The sequence below is a fragment of the Chrysemys picta genome, chromosome 9 (assembly GCF_011386835.1).
Source record: "Chrysemys picta bellii isolate R12L10 chromosome 9, ASM1138683v2, whole genome shotgun sequence".
Taxonomy (NCBI): domain Eukaryota; kingdom Metazoa; phylum Chordata; order Testudines; family Emydidae; genus Chrysemys; species Chrysemys picta.
In genome coordinates, this window is record NC_088799.1 from 56,015,082 (window position 1) to 56,033,548 (window position 18,467).

The 18,467-nt window shown below is 51.3% G+C and overlaps 1 protein-coding gene across 10 annotated transcripts in view; it reads right to left on the bottom strand.

The window, feature by feature from the left end:
* Positions 1 to 18,467, bottom strand: part of SNED1 (sushi, nidogen and EGF like domains 1) — a 143,332-nt gene that overhangs the window by 34,078 nt on the left and 90,787 nt on the right. For 9 of the 10 annotated variants that reach the window (XM_065557057.1, XM_024111767.3, XM_065557058.1 and 6 more), the window contains 8 exons: positions 17,840 to 17,953; positions 15,264 to 15,437; positions 10,709 to 10,822; positions 9,090 to 9,203; positions 6,481 to 6,594; positions 6,165 to 6,278; positions 5,055 to 5,351; positions 1,461 to 1,644 (listed from right to left, as the gene is read on the bottom strand). In XM_065557057.1, coding sequence (XP_065413129.1) covers positions 1,461 to 1,644; positions 5,055 to 5,351; positions 6,165 to 6,278; positions 6,481 to 6,594; positions 9,090 to 9,203; positions 10,709 to 10,822; positions 15,264 to 15,437; positions 17,840 to 17,953 — 1,225 coding nt within the window. The remainder of the gene's footprint in view (positions 1 to 1,460; positions 1,645 to 5,054; positions 5,352 to 6,164; positions 6,279 to 6,480; positions 6,595 to 9,089; positions 9,204 to 10,708; positions 10,823 to 15,263; positions 15,438 to 17,839; positions 17,954 to 18,467) is intronic. The other variant, XM_024111770.3, reaches the window with a different exon arrangement.

Genomic DNA, 18,467 nt, shown 5'->3' on the forward strand with positions numbered 1-18,467 from the left:
ACCAAGTGTGGCAAATAGGTAAGGGTCAAGAATCATGCAAACTGTCTGACTGTAGGGTTCCCTCTTCTGTTGCATACACATTCTTATACACCACTTATTGCTGTAGGATCTGAGCGCCTTCCAGTAGGGCATTGAGCAATGTGACTAACATCTGTCACATATTATTTGTTCTCAAGCACCGAAACTGACTGCTGGGTCTGAAGTGTCTGTCACTGGAGGTAGAGAGGCCGCTGTCAGCGTCACTAGCATGTTAGCGTGTCTGCTTATTAACAATATTGAGGGATGTAACAGCTTGGACTTCAATACTGCAATTTACAACATACCCGCAGAGAGTCCCATCAAAGTTGGTGGGGCTGTCTCTGCCAGCATGGCAGAAATTACAGCATCATGGCATTTGCTTGGTTCTTCACCTCATCCTGAAACTTGCCTAGTGCTGATACTTGGTAGCTATCCAGCACCTTTCACCTGAGACATTCATTCACAATGCCCCTTTGAGGTAGGCCAATACCAGTGCTCACAGCCTCACATGGCCAACAGCTACTAAAAACTAGGTTAAAAATATCATAATGAAGAGAAACTTGGCAGAAGGTAAACCCCTGGGTTAGCACTGATCTCTCCCTGTCTGCAGACCATAAATGCACTTGTACATTGAAGCTGATTTCAGTTTGTGTCCACTGGGCGGCTATCACATTGAAGTGTGGTCAGTTTAAGAAGGCGGTACCCCGAACCCCCTGCTAGTTTTGTGGGTTTTACAATCACATGTTTCTCTGTTTTACAATCACGTTTTCTCTTTCTGCCTTGTTGCTGAGTGAAAAGGCCCATACAAATCAGGAGTTCCCCTAGGAATCAGCCAGGTTGGAAGCAGGAACTACCCACACAAACAGTGACGAACTACCCAAGAAAGCAGTGGGACTGATTAGATATAAAGTGCTATAAAATGCATGAAGCAAATGGACTGGAGAGAGAGAGAGAGAGAGTTTTCCTTCATAATTCCTCTCCATTTTTAGGGTTCCTCAGTGATGCCTGTTACAGAAGTGGGTTAAGCAATGCTCAGGCAGCAGGGTGGTTCTTAAGTCAACAGCATCCCTTTAAATCTCTCCTAGGATTGTTAACCGCCTGCTCTCATTGGTCCACACTCTGCCCTAGGCTGCAGTCCCATGTGCAGGATCCTGGGTATGTGAAGCCAGCAGATCCCCAACAGAGGCAACCCTAGCCAAAGCATTATGCCACCTTCGACTCGCAGTCCCCATGGAGGGGCCGGGGAACAGCTGAGGGAGAGAAGAGTTTGGCTAGAGAACACTGATCTCCAGTCGTGCTATCTGCTGGATGGCCACCTTTGCCCGCAGCCCCAGGCTGTGCCAAGCTCAGTGCAGTCACAGCCCAGAACTGGGGGAATTATTTCCCCTTGTTTCTCTTAGTGTCTAGTCCCTTCTCTTAGCTTGTGCCATGCCCTCCCTCACCTGAACGTGTACTTGGTCACACTGCTGTTCAGCTCCACGGTGCGGTCCTCCAGGTCCCCGGGCTGGCGGATGGAGATGCGCACCTTGCTGATGGAGGAGTGTTGGAGCCTGTGGAGAGCCCACTGCACCGTGATGGTGCTGGCCGTCACGTTGGCGATATCAAATCCCTCCACTGGGCGAGGTTCTGTGGGGAGGAGGAAGCAAAGGCAGGGGGTGGTGAACAATAGCTTCGAGAGCCCCTCAGAAGCCAGACATGGTGCTACCTCTCATCCCTATAGGGCCTGTGCCCGCGTGTGCATCCCCATGACTGTTCTCCCGCCCCTTTGAGATCTTCCTGTCAGAGCATCACATCTCAGCCCAGCAGCTTGGCCTGGCATCCCTAGGCCTCCCTGCGCTTGCAGTGCTTCTGACAGACAGAGCGGGAGGCCCGCTCCCACTGCGTGCCAGGGAGCACCAGCACCACAGCCAAAGGCTGGGGCCTGACCCTCGCTAGGCCAGCACATAGTGACACTGCTGGGCAGGCTCCTATCCCACACTGTTTTGGCCCTTAGTGCCCACAAGGCAGCAGAGCCCATCCCCCAAGCACCAGGCTGGGGCCTGCCAGCTTGGCACTTAACAGCACCAATGAGAGGGAACCCAGAAGCCGCTGTTTCTGATGTTTCCCGAGGACTTTCAGGACCAAGTTCAGCTCTCCAGGCAAGAGAGAGAAAGAGCAGCTGAACCGGCAGCCCAGGGCACGGGCCTGTGTGTGTGGGGGGGTTCTCTGCACTCCAGCAGGGGAGCTGGGTAAAGTTTGGGCATGGGCACATGGCTATGCTAATCAGGTAGGCATCACCCTCACTGAGTCCTAGCAGGCTGCTCTGGTTTGTGGTGCATGTGCCAGAGAGTGGCTGTAGGATAGGAAAGCTTATTCACAGTCTTTGAAATAGTTGTCTTTCAAAAGGCCAGGAGTTTCCTAGAACAGGGCAACGGAGATGGTGTGGTCCAGTGGGTAGAGCACTGGACTAGAACTCGAGACACCTGGGTCCTGTTCCTGGCTGAGTGAATACGTCCACTCCCCATGCCTCAGTTTCACCCCCCCCACACACACACCTTTTGGCCATCTCAGCTGTTTCAGTAAGCTCTTTGCTGTCTGTCCCTCACCAAGGGACCCCAACCTCAGCTGGGGCCTCTAGGTGCTACTGTAAAATACATAGTAGGAGTTGAGGGAGCACAGGCCCGACCCAGGGCAAAATGGACTCCGTATTAATGGGAGACACAGCAGCTGGAAGGAGCTGTGAGTTGTGAGCCTGCCAGGGAGTGAAAACAGAGCAATCAGCCGGGAGGGCCAGCTACTCTGTTGCCAGAGGAGACCCAGGCTCTACCCTGCTAATGCTCACATGCAGCTCAGGACTGTACTTGCACTGCTGTGCTGTGGCCTAACACACAGCTGGGAGGAGTCCTGCAGCTTGCTGCGAGACCAGACCAACCGGGAGCCTTTCCCAGCCAATGCGGGCATGCTGCTCAATACATGCTGATTTCTACTGACTTAATGGCTGTGCAGGGGACTCAGGCCTTGCCCCTGCTAAACATGTGCCAAGGGAGACTCCCATCTGACTCCGAATGAATCAGTCTGCTGAAAGCAGGAGGGTGCTGTGCAATGGTCACTCGCCCTTTCCTATCATCCTCGGTGCCCCTGCCCTACCAGCTGGGAGGGCTGCCATTCCCTCTAGGGACTGCTCAAAGCTGGCTACACTGTTTCTCTCTCCAGACAGCATGCCAGGGGGTGAAAGCTCAAGGTGGGCACCATTCTCTGTGCCCCAGCTCAGTTGGATGATTGAACTCTGGGCAATACAGGAATTGCCAGACTGGATCAGCCCTGTGGTCCATTTACTCTGTCTCTGACAGTGGCCAGCACCAGCTGCTTCAGAGGAGGACAGGAAACCCCAGAATGGACAACCATGGCATCAGCTGCCCTCAGGGAAGTGTTTTCCTGCCTTTGTCACTTGGTGGTTGGCTTATGCCCTGACAGAGGAGGATTTTGATCCCTTCTACATTAGTCTGTTATGCTTTGTAATGTAACTCTGATTCCCTCACTCTCCATAAGAGGTCCAGGCCTGTTTTGAACCCTAGGAAAGCCTTGGTCTCAATGAGATCCTGTAGCAGGGAATTCCACAGTCAATTACGTGGTGGGTAAAAGTATTTCTTCTAGTCACTTTTACAGTTCTTGCCTTTCAGTTTCTTTGAAGTTTCCCTTGTTCTAGTGCTAGGAGATAGGGCAACCAGAAGTCCCTGAGATACCCTCTCTAGACCACTCATTATGCATCTTTACCATGCCTGCTCTGATTTGTCTTCTCCATTTTTGCACCCTCTCTTTATAGGGAATTCTTTCCAGGGCTCTAATTGTTTTCAGTGCCCAGCTTTGAACTCCCCTCTAGTCCTGCAATACCCTTTTGTAGAGAGGATGACCATTCCTGGAGACAGTACCCAGGTGAGGCCACACCACCGAGTTGTCTAAAGGCATGAGGCTATTTTACAGATTCACCATCCCACTTCTTATGCACCCCAACATTTTGTTGCTCTTTCAACCGCTGCTACACACTGAGCAGAGAGGTCTTCATTGACCTGTCTACAGTGATCCTAGGTCCCTTTCCTGAGTTGGCACACTAAGCTTACAACCCTGCGCAGTGTAGGAGTAATTAAAATCACTTCTTCCAATTGGCATTACTTTGCATTTATCAACATTGAGTTTCCTCTGCTGGTGTGGTGCCCATTCCCCTGGCTTGCTCAGGTCTCTGGTGTTCCTCTCAGTCCTCTCTGGTCCTAGCTGACCTAAATAAACTGTGCCAACTCGCCCTTTAATAAATAATATTAACTGCAGATCCCAGCAAGGAGCCACTAGGTGCCCACTGCTAACCTTATGCCATATGAAAATTGACCTGTTAGCACTCCTTTGCTTCTGGTCTCTTAGCCAGTTCCTGATCCATTTCACACTGTGGCTACTTAGTTTCCTTAACAGACACTTTGAAAGCCCAACTAAATCATCTCAATCAGTTCTCCTTGAGACACTAGTCTATTGACACATTCAGTGAATGAGGAGATTTTCCTTGCCAGAGGCTTGCCACTGGGCCATTAGGTTGGTGGGAGGGCCTTTTTCATTAAGAGGTTGCTATGTATACATAAGGATGTTGGTTTTAGATCTAAATGGATATTTCCCAAATAAAGCTCATAGATGCAAGAAAATATCTGTATGTAAAACATAATGTTTTTCATACAGCTTCTGGTCCTTGGAGGCCACTCCTGCCCCCAAGCTCCCATGTTGCCTAACGAACTCCAAAGTGGGTTGTGGTGCAGGACGGATTGTTCTGTGGGCTGAGGGGGCTTTTAGACCAGTGCACAACTAGATGAAAATTTCGCTGTAGCGTTAGGTGGTGGAAAGCAAGCTGGGATAGCCGGGAAGCAGGTCCTGCCATCTGTTAGGAGGTAGCATTGGCTGGTGGGTCTCCATGAGCTGTCTGTGCAGTAGCAGCCCTCAGCTGGTGTTGGAGCATTAACCTAGGTGTTGGACAGAGGCGTGCATGCTCACGTTTGTATTCCCCTTCCGATGCTACTCACTAGTGCGTGTGATGAGCATGACAGGCCTGCTGATGTCGTTCTTGTTGTTCACGTTGCGTTTGACTGAAAAGACAGAAATATTGTAGGCTCTGCCAGAGGCTAGTGCCCGCAATTGGTGGGCAGAATGACTTCGGTCCACAAAATCTGTCCTGCGGTAAGAGCCGTCGAAGGATACGTACGTCACGGCGTAGCCGTCAATCATCTGCCTGGCAACTGGGTCTTCGGGGGGGTACCAAGAAATCGACACCCCTGTGTCCTCCACCCTGACCACCTTTAATGATGTTGGTGGCAGCAGTTCTTCAGGGTATCAATCAAAGCAAAGGGAAGAAGTAACATGGTAAATCTTTAGGCACCAGACCCCTGGGACTGACCCTCCAGCACACAAACACTGGCTGACAGGACTGTGTCAAGGCAGCTGTGAGGACAGCCCTGATATACAGCACAACAGTCATGCACAATGCAGGGAGTGTGCGCTGCTGGGGCATGAGCCTGCATGGTGCTGAGCGCTCTCCACTCCCAGGGGGTTCACACAGGCCCAAAGGCTGGTGCCTGCTGCTCCTTATCGTCCTGTTTGAGTCCTGAAGGACCCTGGGGCATGAGCTGGGATCAGGGCCCCATTGTGCTAGGGACTGCGCACCCAGTCTGAGATGGGCATTGTCCTGAAGAGCTGGCAGTTTAAAAGCAGACGAGCCAGACAAAGGTTATCAATCCCCATTTTACAGATGGAGACCTGAGGGCCAGACACAGAGTGTGTCCGCAGGGAGTGTGCAGCAGAGTTGGGAACTGAATCCAGGCCTCACGAGTGCCAGTCCAGTGCCATCCTTCCTCTCTCAGACTGACTTCAGCACCTCCAGGAGTTGCTCAGCACCCAGCAAGATCAAGCCCCTCTGGCACCTTCCATCTGCGGGTATCACCACACTCTAAGACAAGGCAGTGATTTGCCCTGATGGCTGAGCCCGGCAGTGCCAGCCTGTTGCGAGTGGGTCTCGCCCAGGCATAGATCCCCCCCACAGTGGGCTCACACTGCTGCGTCCTAGCAGTGCATGTGGCAGCATATGCTGTCTGTGGTGACAGACAGGACTCACTTGAGTAGCCATCCAGCCCCTTTACCTTTTTCGCAGCTCTTGCCTGTGTAGCCCACCTTGCAGGTGCAGCTGTGGGATCCATTGCTAGGCAGGCAGTAGCCTCGGCTCCCACACGGGCTGTAGAAACAAGGATCGCTGGCTGGGGGAGAGGAGCAAGATCAAGGGTTATGGCTCATGCTGCCCAAGAAGGCCAAATAAAAAATGTTAATTACCGTTCAAGGCTGGCAAACTAGTAGCCAGGTTCAGTGCATGCAACCACACTGAATTAACCAGCCAGTGCAAAAGTAATGGGGGCTCTGGGAGGTCATTAGCTAAATCTCTTACACCTAGCCAAGGCTTACCCGTCTCGCAGTGGTAGCCGAAGAAACCCTCTGGGCAGACACACAGGTAGGAGCCACCATAGTTTTCACAGACCCCTCCATTACGGCAGGGAGCTGATTCGCAGGCATCCACTTCTAGAGGGCACAGATACACTCAGTCAAACATCTGCCAGAGACAGCATGGACATTAGAGGAAACTCTGGATCCCTTGTGGGGACTCTTGCTGCAAATGCAGCAGATGAAGTATATGTGCAAACCATGGGCCATGCACAGAACATGCATCTGTTTCGAGGGGAAGTGAAATTGGTGACTCACTCAAGATAGTCCAGATGCACATACTGTGCAGTCCATGGGCTAAATGCAGGACACATATTCATCCTATGAGCCCCTCACATTCAGCATATCCAAGCTCTGAAGCAGTGTCCCAAACTATTGGGTTACAGCTCCCAGAATTCATTGCCCAAAGTCCAGCACACTGACACAGGAGGGTCATTGTCTATTGGCTGCTGTGATGCATGAGCTCACTGCAGAACTCACACGTTACTCCAATGGTGAAAGCCCAACTCAGTGTCACTGCGCTAATTTAAGGGCTTGTCTATATGGGGAGTGATTCCTCATAGCTATTCCTGATTTAACTTAATGTGTGGACATTCTTATTCCATTCACACCCTACCTTATTCCAGATTCACTTTTACATGCAGACAAGCTGTTTAGTGCATGGATTTTTCTATAACAGTTTTTTGTGGTGGCAGAGAGAAGGGTATGTGTTGGAACCAACATCAAATTATCCCGCTAATTGAGCCTATATCCTGTAGATCACTAGCTAAATCTATTTACTAGCTGATTGTAATTGTGGCTTTGTTTACAATCTGTGGACCAGAGCCTCAAGTCCCTACTCAGCGCAGGATCCAAAGTCCAAAGACTCTCTCTATTGACCTCAGTAGGCTCTGGCTCAGGCTCTGGGTCATTTCTTGGGAAAAACCCCACTGACGTCAAGGACTTGGTGATGTGGGGCTCTGAGGTTGGCACAGCACACCTGCTCTCAGCACAGCACAGCAGTGCGCTCGCTGGAATCATTTTCATGAGAGTAGGGCAAAATTATCACACAATGCGGGCTGGTCTCCACGAACAGTCAGTGTGCAGCAAGCTGGGGTGTGAATCTACCCCACACCAGCCTGCTGCGCACCGACTGTCTGCATGCAGGTTGCTGACACACGTTAACAGTTCATTAATGCACTTTGATTAGTCCCATTTCAAACCCACTCAATCAAAGCTCACTACAGAACTGGTAATGTGCGTCAGCAGGTCACACTGAACACAGCACCTGCCTCTTTCTGCTAACCAGGATAGGTTGGTGAGCACGTACTGATGCCATCAGACCCCCTGGTTAAGTGCTCATTGATGTGAATGAGAGTCCCAAGGAGGCCCCTGCCTTCTGAATGGAGGCAAGGGTGATATTTAAAAGTCACTGCATATGTTTGATTGCCATCAAAAAGCCAAGCAGAAGGCAGCTTAAGAGGTGTCCATATGTCTTTCAATACAGACATGATGCACTGATACATGGAGCTTATTATGCACAGTGACAGCCACTGAAAGGTCACGGTCAGCAACTCACACTTATCACCACAGCTGGTAAAAAATTAATCAACACAAATCAGCAAATAGATTTTAGAAATTTTTCCTCCTTTTTTTTGGTCAAAATTTTAAATTTCAAAACTAAAAAGTAAATGCTGGCCAGCTCTAGGGTTTGTTGAAAAATAACGGGGGAGGGGGGAGAATCACAAAAAATGTCACCAAATTTCCCACCTCCCCATTGGTGACAAAAAGTGAAAAAAGTGTCGGCTCTGGGGACTGCCCAGCACTAGCCAAGACAGTGCCATGCCTGAGGGAGGCAGGCTTGGCCAGTGGTTAGGGCACCAGCCAAGGATGCTGCAGATCTGGCTTTGAGTCCCTGCTCTAGCACAGACTGCCTGGGTGCCCTTGGGCAGGCTAACTGGACGCAGGTCACACTGCTCTGCAGGGAAGATGCAGGGGCATCTCCTGGGGCAGAATCAGAGCCTGCTGGTGGAGCTCAAGAGTATGGAAACCGAATCTCATGCTCCAGCAGGACAGCGCAGGGCTGCTGAATTCCCATCCCAGCCCTCACAAGATAGTCCTCCTACAAGCGAGCATGCCTGGGAACTCCAGGGCATACCTGTCAAGGTTCGTGAGGATGGACCAGGCTGGGCAGGCCAGTACTGCCTCCATGGCTCTCTCTCAGGCCTTGGCTACACTTACCCGCTAGTTCGGCGGCTGGCAATCGAACTTCTGGGTTCGACTTATCGCGTCTAGTCTGGACGCGATAAGTCGAACCCGGAAGTGCTCGCCGTCGACTGCGGTACTCCAGCTCGGCGAGAGGAGTACCGCGGAGTCGACGGGGGAGCCTGCCTGCCGAGTGTGGACCAAGGTAAGTTCGAACTAAGGTACTTCGAACTTCAGCTATGTTATTCACGTAGCTGAAGTTGCGTACCTTAGTTCGAATTAGGGGGGTAGTGTAGACCTGGCCTCAGACTAGCCAGGGGCATCAGACTGGAAATTCCAGCACTGGCTTTGAGGGACTTGGGTTGAGCTTTACCCTGTGAAATTTCTACCTGTTTCACACTGGATTCCCACGAAGCCATCAGGACAATGACAAGCAAAGGATCCTGGGAGATCCTTGCAAGTTCCTCCATTCTTACAGGGGTCGGACTGACATTCATCAATCTCTGTGTAGAAGCAAAAGGAAACACTCACGTACAGACCAGAAACCCATCCTCAGCACAGCATGCACTGACAACACAGAACTAGTCCAGGCGGCCCTTACTCACTGTCCTGGACGCTTACACACACAAGTAGCCTCACTGGCTTGGGGCTACTAGTTTAAGTGCTCACCAACATGAGTAAGAACTGCACAACTAGGTCAATCCTGAAAGGCCAGGCTGCTATGCTGGAACCCTTGGCACTTGTGTTAATCCAGTTCTGATTTCAGGCTTGGGCAGTCTGAATAACAAGAGCCTCACATAGGGAAGGAGTGGTCCGAAACACAATCAAATGCCTTGTTATTCGGGGTGACACTGTGAATATTGGTATGTATTTTTGCTGGTAAATGCTGTGGGTTTGACATTGGGTTGTGTGCGCCATGCTGCACTTAGAGTACACAGCCACTTTTCTTCCTTTTCATAGCTCCCCTTCAGCTGTGTGTGTAATTCGTGCCAGTAAAACATACACATGCCCCGTTCAAAAGGCATTGCCAAAGCTCCTGCCACATGGAAAGCGTTTGCTCCCTTAGGCTGGTACCCATTAAAGAGGGCTAGTGCTGTTCATGAGTGCATTGGGCACAGGCACAAGCCAAGCAGGTACAAGGAACTGAGTGGAGGGAAAGCTTTGGGTTCTTCACACCCTCCCCTCCCCTCCCGCACCCATGGGAAGTGTCCAATTTCAACCACATTTTTCAGACTTTCATTGAAAAACCAAAACATTTTGGACAACTGGGCAAAAAATTATGGGTTTTACTGAATATTTTTCTCCTGACCTGCTGAATTTTTTGTTTTTGGTTGCCGAAAGCCATTCTTTTAAATGCAATCTCAAAAATATTACAATTATTAAAATGAATCATTTCTAAAAAAAAAAAAAAGTGCCAATCAGCTCCAATAAAGAGAATAAGAGGGTGCAGGGTACGTGTGGCTGTTTATATCCCCAACACATACAGACCTAAAGCTGACTAGGGGATATAGACACACAATTCCCATTTGTTTAAAAGGGGACTGTGAATCTAAATCCATTAGGCTGCATTGAAAAACTCAACCACATTCTCCTCTATAGCTCTAGGAGACTGATCACACACATGCGCGGTGGCATGGATGTTCATCCCCCCGTAAGGTACAGATCCATGATAAGCACCTCGGAACTCTTTCTGCCCCAGCTGCTAGCAGGGCCGTATGCTGAATGAGTGCTGTAGCGCTCGCATGACTCTAAGGGTATGACTCTAAGGAGCGTATGACTCTAAGGAACGGCACCAGTGGTATGGATCTTGGAGCTGCCTCACTGGCCTTTGGCTGCCCTGGCTGTGATGCTTTCCAGATGGGCTGCTGGGCAAGGCCATCCCCGGGTAACACCTCCCTCCCAGGCCATTTCTGCAGCAGCTTTGAGGGCCAATCCAGGCAGAGGTATCTTCCTGCCTTGCTTACCATTGGATGGGGTCCCCGTAAGTGTATTTTTCACATTCTCTTACCCAACTCACAGTGGGGGCCTGTGTATCCTGCTTCACACAGGCACAGGAACTCAGCAATACGATCCTTGCACAAACCCCTGTTGAAACAGGGCTGAGAAATGCACTCGTTAATTTCTGGGGAAGGAAGCATGGGGGTGGGGAGAGAAGGGATTATAGTCAGTGAAATATCCAAGCCACACCGTCTCCCATGGCCATGACTGTCCCATCCCACACAGAGGTGCATTCAGTGAAGTATGCTGCACTGCTAACCATGCCTAAAGGAGCAAGCATAGCCCATGTTGATGGCCTCCCAGAGACCTGCCTGGGCCTACAGTGGGGAGTGGGTGAGTGGAGCCTCCCTACCTGTGCACCATTATTATTTATTAAGTGAATTACTGTAGCGTGTAGGAGCCCCAGTCATGGCTCAAGACCTCATTGTGCCAGGTGCTGTACATTATTTATTAGGTGTATTACTGTAGCATCTAGGAGCCCTAGTCTTGGCCTAGGACCTAAGATCCCTGTAAACTGCATGGCCATGCAGCAGCCTATCAAGCACCGCACAGGTGCTCAAGGAACGCACCTAGGAACTTGCTGCGAATGCGGGAGAGGTGTCACTCCCCCGGCCCCAACCTAGCCTGTCCCCCAACATGCCACGGCCAGGGGCGGGGTAGTCTGGCCCACACCTGCCATGGCTGGGGCACCCTCCCTTGGCCCCAATACTGCCATGGCCCAGACCTGCTGTGGATGGGGCACCCCTCCCCCACCCCCAATACTGCCGCAGTCCAGGGCATCCCTCGCCCAGCCCCAACTATGCCATGGCCTGGACCTGCCATAGCTGGGGTGCCCCTCCCCTGGCCCAATCCCAGCCCTGGCCCGGACCTGTTGCGGCGCCCTTCCCCCGGCCCAAAACTCGGCCCCAGCCCAGACCTGCTGGGGATGGGGGAGGGGCACCTATCCTGCAGCCCCAGCCCCAGACCTGCTGTGGCTGGGTCGCCCTTCCCCCAGCATCAACTCTGCTGCGACCGGGGTGGCCCGAACCCAGCTGCAGCCAGTGGTGCCCCTCCCTTGGTCCGAACCCAGCCCTGGCCCGGATCTGCCACGGAGAGGCGTCTATCCTGCAGCCCCAGCCCCGGATCTGCCATGGTGGGGAGAGGCGCCTATCCCCCACAGCTCAGGTGCTGTGGTGGGGAGAGAGAGCTGGAGGGAGACCTCTCTCCCCACCATAGCCCTGGAGCACCAAACCCCTCATATTACGGTAGTCTCTAGGAGCCCCAGCCATTGCCCGTGCCCCATTGCATAAAGTACTGCACATTATTTATTAGGTGTATTATGGTAGCACCGAGGAGTCCCAGTCATGGCTTAGGATCCCATTGCACCAGGTGCCATACATTATTTATTAGGTGTATTACAGTAGTCCCTAAGAGCCCCAGACATGCACCAAGTACTGCACATTATTTATTAGATGTATTACGGTAGCATGTAGGAGCCCCAGTCATGGCCCAGGACCCCATTGCACCAGGTGCCGTACATTGTTTATTAGGAGCATTACAGTAGTCCCTAAGAGCCCCAGCCATGGGACAAGCGCCTTATAAACGTGCGACGCATTCCATCTTCGTCCCCTTCAGAGTCCTCCTCAAAACACTCGTCTGCTGTGAACCTAACAAAACACTTGCTAGTGGCTAGGCTAGGGGCAGCCTGGGAGGGAGACAGCCCCATGGGACTAGTTTGAAAACATAACCGGTGGCAGTGAAGGTTGGCCTTGTGGACCCATCAGCGGTGGGAGTCGACCACTCGGTAGTGAATGAGAGATGATGCACAGGCTGGTGATAGGCTGTGAGGGCCTTTGAAGTGAAGAGAAGTAGCTCATGTTCGATGCACTAGAGAAGGGGGAGCCAGGGGAGGGATGCAAAGAGAGGCATGACATGGACAAAGGCTGGGCTAGGAGAACAATCTTTGCAGCAACAGTCTGAATAGACATGAGCGGGGCAGGATTCCACTCGTGAAAGGATGTTGCAGTAACTCGGGCGTGAGTCAATGAGAGCTTTAGTTGTGTGGAGGGATAGGAAGGGCTGTTCCTTAGGGGTTATGCAGAGAGAATCAGGAAGATTTAGACTTCTCTCTAGGTCCTCACTGTGACACTGCACACCATAGTCTTCATAGTGACATTGTTATGATATGGTTATAGTGTAATTATAATGCATTTTATGCAAGACAGGTTATGTGAGATGTCATTGGAAATGTTATGATTTGCTGAATATGATTATCCTATTTGTATGCATGTATCATTTTTGTATCTGAAGTTATAAATACTCACTATGTATCTATACGTCAAATGTAGTTACACCTGGGTAACAGCCCCTAGACAAGATGCTTTCAGTCTAAATAGCTGGTTGTAAAGGACCTATTCATAGTAATGGGCCATTAGATAAAACAATAGCCTCAGGAGAAGCTTATTTCCCACCCGGTGAGCTTTCCTGAGAACACTACAGACAGCCAGTGAGTGATGGCTGCCATGACTGTACAAACAACTGTGCATATCTCTCTATCAGTGTTATAGAGGGCGAACAATTTATTTAAGCTTTATACAGGGTAAAATGGATTTATTTGGAGTTTAGACCCCACTGGGAGTTGAGCATCTGAGTGTTAAACACAGGAACACTTCTGTTAGCTGCTTTCAGGTAAACCTGCAGCTTTGGGGCAAGTAATTCAGACCCTGGGTCTTTGTTGGAGCAGACGGGAGTGTCTGGCTCAGCAAGACAGGGGTCTGGGGTCCCGAGCTGGCAGGAAAAGCAGGGGTAGAAGTAGTCTGGGCACATCAGGTGGAAGCTCCCAAGTGGGTTTCTGTGATTCAACCCGTCACAGTTACCACAAGTGTGCATTGTCCTCTTCACATTGAGGGAGAGGCAGACTGGGCATTAAACCCATATACTGGCCAGATTTGACCAGAGCAGGATGGTACTGCTCTGTGGTCCTAGGCTGGGAAGCTGGTGGTTCGAGAGCCTGCATGTAACTGCAGCTGGGTGTGTCCCTACCTGTGTGAGTGCTGGTAAAAGTGCAGGCTGGAGGGCTTTGCAGCTTGTCACAGCAGCTAAGTGTGAGAGGGAGCCCAGGCTGGTGGGTCAGAGGGTTCAGTGGTACCCCAGTTCCAGGTGGCACCCTGGGGGAAACCTGTCACACTCACATCCAAGCTGAGTTGAAGAGGATGCCCAGGTTACAGGCCTGAAGGACAGGCAGGATGATGGTGTTGTCCACAGTGACTGAGAAAGGAGGTGATGGGGAGGGTTTGGGAGGGGAAAAAATTAAGAACTCTGTTTTAGCCATGTTGAGTTTGAGCTGACAGCTGGACACCCATGCCGAGATGTCATAGAGACAGGCTGAGATTTTAGCTTGGACAGACAGAGACAGGCCTGGAGTAGAGGGCTAGATGGTATTGGAGAGGAGGAACTCCAGACAGCCATTGTAGTCAGCACATTCAATGAGCTTAGAGGTGGAAGAGATAAGGGAGATAGGAAGGTAGCTTTGGGAGAGGCTAAAGCATGTTTGTTTTGTGAGTGGAAGAGCCAGGTGGGGAGAGGTTCCGGAGCAGAGTGAGAGCGGGGATAAGAGTGGGCACAGGGAGATCAGGAGATGGGATGGAGTCACTGGGCCAAGGGAAGGGGAGAAGAAGGAGAGAGTTGTGGGATGGGCACAGGGAAGGCAATTTGGTCTATTGTCTCTTGGATGAAATTGGGAGGACAACTCACAAATGGAGCAGGACACGTGGCTGAGGACCTCACCAGGATCACTAAGGGATTGTAGCGACAGTTATGGACGTGGATGGCAGCTAGGATAGGGCCAAGTCAGCCATAGCTCAGAGACAAAGCAGAGGGTAAAGCGCAGTGCTGCCTAGCACGCATGTCAGCCGCAGAGACACCAGCTAGCCAGCCCAGGAGTAGGCTAGGGAGGTGGTTCCCAGGGGAGTGTGGCTAGTGACAGTGAACCAGCCATCGGTCTGGAGTGACATTCCATCCTCCAGGGCTGCGCTCCTGCCAGGAGGCCCGTTCTCTCTCTCCTCTGGAAGCTCTGATTGACACCTTGTCAGCACTATCCTCTGTCTCCCGTGCTGCAGCCACTTGCTCTCTGCTGATCCCAATCTGCCCCCACAATGTTGCTCCTCTCTCGCTCCCTGGTACCACACAGAATAGTGGCTCAATCTCTCCTTTCCCAGCGGCTGCATGTCCTTTGCAGGTACTGCACGTCCCAGAAGTGTGGCTGCCAAGCAGAGATGTGCATCGGGCAGAGGGCTCAAGGACAGCATGAAGTCCGCATCCAGACCCTATGTCCCCCCAGGAGTTGTGTGCCTCCAAGGGGGTATGGGGCCCTAGGTATCTTAGCACAGGCTGAAAAGAGTCTGGTCTAGCCAGGGAGGGGTGTTCCGGAGCATCCCCAGGGGCACCACACAGGCTGTGCCACAAGAGAAATGGCCACATCTCATGGCTGCTAAGGGGGCTCCAGGCCCAGCTAGGCCCCAAGAAGCAGCCATTCTGGCAGAATAGCTCAGGCTGTGTAGGCCCCTTTCCTCATTGCACCAACTTACCATCACACTCCGGGGGGTCGCTCCAGACGCCCTGTGCTCTACAGATGCGGGGGTTGTTCTGAGGGCGCAAGATGTAGCCTCGCTCACACAGGTATTCAGCCAGAGAGCCCATGCGGGTGGAGTTAAACAGCACGCGGGCATGCTTCACCTCGTTGGGAATGCCGCAGTCCACCTCTGGGGAAAGAGGAGAGGCATGAATGACAAGGCATGTGAACAGCGGGCGTCCCTGAGCCAATGCTGGAACCCGGGCATCTAAGAAGCAGTCGCTCTCTGTCTCTTCAAGAGGCGGCAAGTTGGGCCAAGTCCAGAAAGCATGATGGCTCTGCCGTCCAGGGCTGTGCTTGTGAGCTCCAGAGAGCTCTCCAGCTCCAGCCCACAGAACCTTGGCTCTGCTTGGGGAAGCGAACCCTGCCATGCCTGAGAACTGGCCTCAGAGAGCAGCTTGAGCCTGGAGACAACCCTGCAGACCCCAAGGCTGGGGCTGCAACCCAGGGCATTTTTACAGCATCCTCTTAAAGGAGTTGACTGTGACGTTGCACCCCATAATGCTTTATAGAAATATGCTTATGAGTGTAAATATACATAACTGGAATATGTTTTATACTAGATAAGCCATGTAACATATCCCTGCAAAGGTTATGATCTACTGAATATATTCATCCTATTTGTATGCATGTATCATTTTTGTATTCAAAGTTATGAATATTGGCTATGTACTTGTTTAATTTTAAGTAGCCTCAGTGAAGCATTTGGTCAGCTTCTTGAGAAAAGACTGTTCTCAGTAAGTGCCCAATCAAGAAACACTTAAGTTGACAATGGGCTTTGATAGACGCCAATCCACATCTGAGCTTTGCTGGGAATGTTCGGGCTAACATGTGAACCATGGCATCAGCCTGTAAGAACTGAATCATGCATAGACATGTGACTTGCCCATGTGACTCCAAAACTCCATTTTGTAGCTGGATTCTACAGAGGGGGGGAGAGGGGTTTCCACCCACAAGAGAGAGACTATATATGCCCCTGGGAAAACCCCTCCATTTTGTCTTCAGCTGGCTCAAGAGATAGCCTCTCCAACCCAAAGAGATGCCTGAAAGAAACTGGAACAAAGGACAGTAACTACAGGGGTGTGAGTAATTGCTCGACCCAGATTAGAAGGAGGCTAGTCTGTCAAAGAAGCGTATTGGAACATCTTTGAGAGTGAGACTTGCCTGCATTTAGCTTCCTACTGTATTAGGCTTAGACTTGTGTGTTTTATTTTATTTTGTTTAGTAATTTACTTTGTTCTGTCTGTCTTTACTTGAAACCACTTAAATCCTACTTTTTATATTTAATAAAATCACTTTTTACTTATTAATTAACCCAGAGTAAGTAGTAATACCTGGGCGGGGGGAGGGCAAACAGCTGTGCATATCTCTCTATCAGTGTTATAGAGGGCAAACAGTTTATGAGTTATAAGTAAAGCTTATACAGGGTAAAACGCATTTATTTGGGGTTTTGGACTCCATTAGGAGCTGGGTATCTGAGTGTTGGAGACAAGAGCGCTTCTTAAGCTGTTTTCAGTTAAGCCTGCAGCTTGTGGGGGACGTGGTTCAGACTTGGATCTGTGTTTGCAGCAGGCAAGTGTGTCTGGCTCAAAGAAGGCAAGGTACGAAGTCCCAAGCTGGCAGGGAAAATGGGCTCAGAGGTAGTCCCGGCACATTAGGTGGCAGTTCCCAAGGGGGTTTCTGTGATCCAACCCGTCACATTGACATTGGCACCATGCCCTTGCCCTGAAATATGCCAAGGCAAGTGGGGGCGGCGGGGAGGAGGCATGGGAAAGCCCAGCAGCAGGCATTAGGAACTCACGCACCTTCACTAGTGCTCCTAATCACCTACCGCTGTTGGTAGGGTTGTGGGGATCCAGGAACAGCACCAGTGGCCTTGGTTCCCACCCTCTGCCAGCACCTCCGATGGGTGCCAAAGACATTGCTTGCAGGGAGGAAACTACTCAGTACATGATCCCATTGCACCAGGCCATATATGATCTGGGAGAGGGGGAGCTGTGCCACAGTGAAGGACCTATATATTGGGGATACACAGAACAGCCTTTCTAGGGCTGAAGTTACAGTGTCAACAGGGCTGAGACCAACATGAGATCTTCCTGAGACGCTTCTTCACAGGGCCTTTCCCTTCCATGATCCCTTTGTTTTAAGAAGTTTTCTTCTTTAAGAAGATGGCACCTTTAGTATGAAGTCTGGGCCAAACTGCTGCTTGTTATGCAGGTGTTGGTTCAGAGGAACTCCACTGCCAAGTTAAAGGACTGCCTGAGATTGCCTGGGGATTTGTGCAGAACTGCAAACAGAAGCCGCGTCTTCCAACTTCCATTCTTCCTCCAGCAAAACACCCCCTGCCCCGCCCCCCTTCATTCAGCCAGGATGATGGAACCATGCTGGGCGGTCTAACACCAGAGGGCTGATGTTCAGGACTCTCTCCTTGTCGATGGGCAGGCTTGGGAAGTGCTCTAAGCTGGCCTTGCTCAAGAGCAGGGTTAGTTCTCTGGGCTGCTCCTGGTGCTGAGCTATTGGCTTGGCTATTACCTGACTGGCAGAGCTTTCCCACGTATCCCGCAGGGCATGTACAGGTGTAGTTGCTGCCATGGTCCTCGCAGGTGGCTCCGTTTTCACACGGACTCAGGAAGCAAGGAGAAGGGGCTGGAAAAGAGTATCACAAATGGCTATGGACACACTGCCTGGAGCCCTTCCTCCCTCTCCATGCCACATCTACAGTGCTACCTGGATACGCTGCCAGACCATGGGGATGTAGGGATGAGCTCCCAGGAGCATTAAATCAATTGCCCTCGAACCCCACTAACAAACCAGCACCAGCCTGCTCAGCTCTCAGAGAATTGACCAGCCCATGGAGAAAGTTGGGTTACGATTGGATGGGTGCTGGACTCACTGGGCAGTGATTACACTAACCAGCCATTGAACTCAGTCTCTGTGGATACTGCTACAGACTGAGCACAGATCTCTGCTTGCTGTGCTCCAGCAATCAGGGGTTGAATGCACGCACTCTGCTAAATGACCAGAGACACCATTGACTGGGCAATGGCACCCAGTACCCCAAACTGCCTGACTGTGGCTTCCCCAGCTGAGGATGCTCCCCTGGTTAATGTGTAGAGCCTGTGAATGACTCCAAGCCCGCTGATTGCCAGCCTAGTAGCCA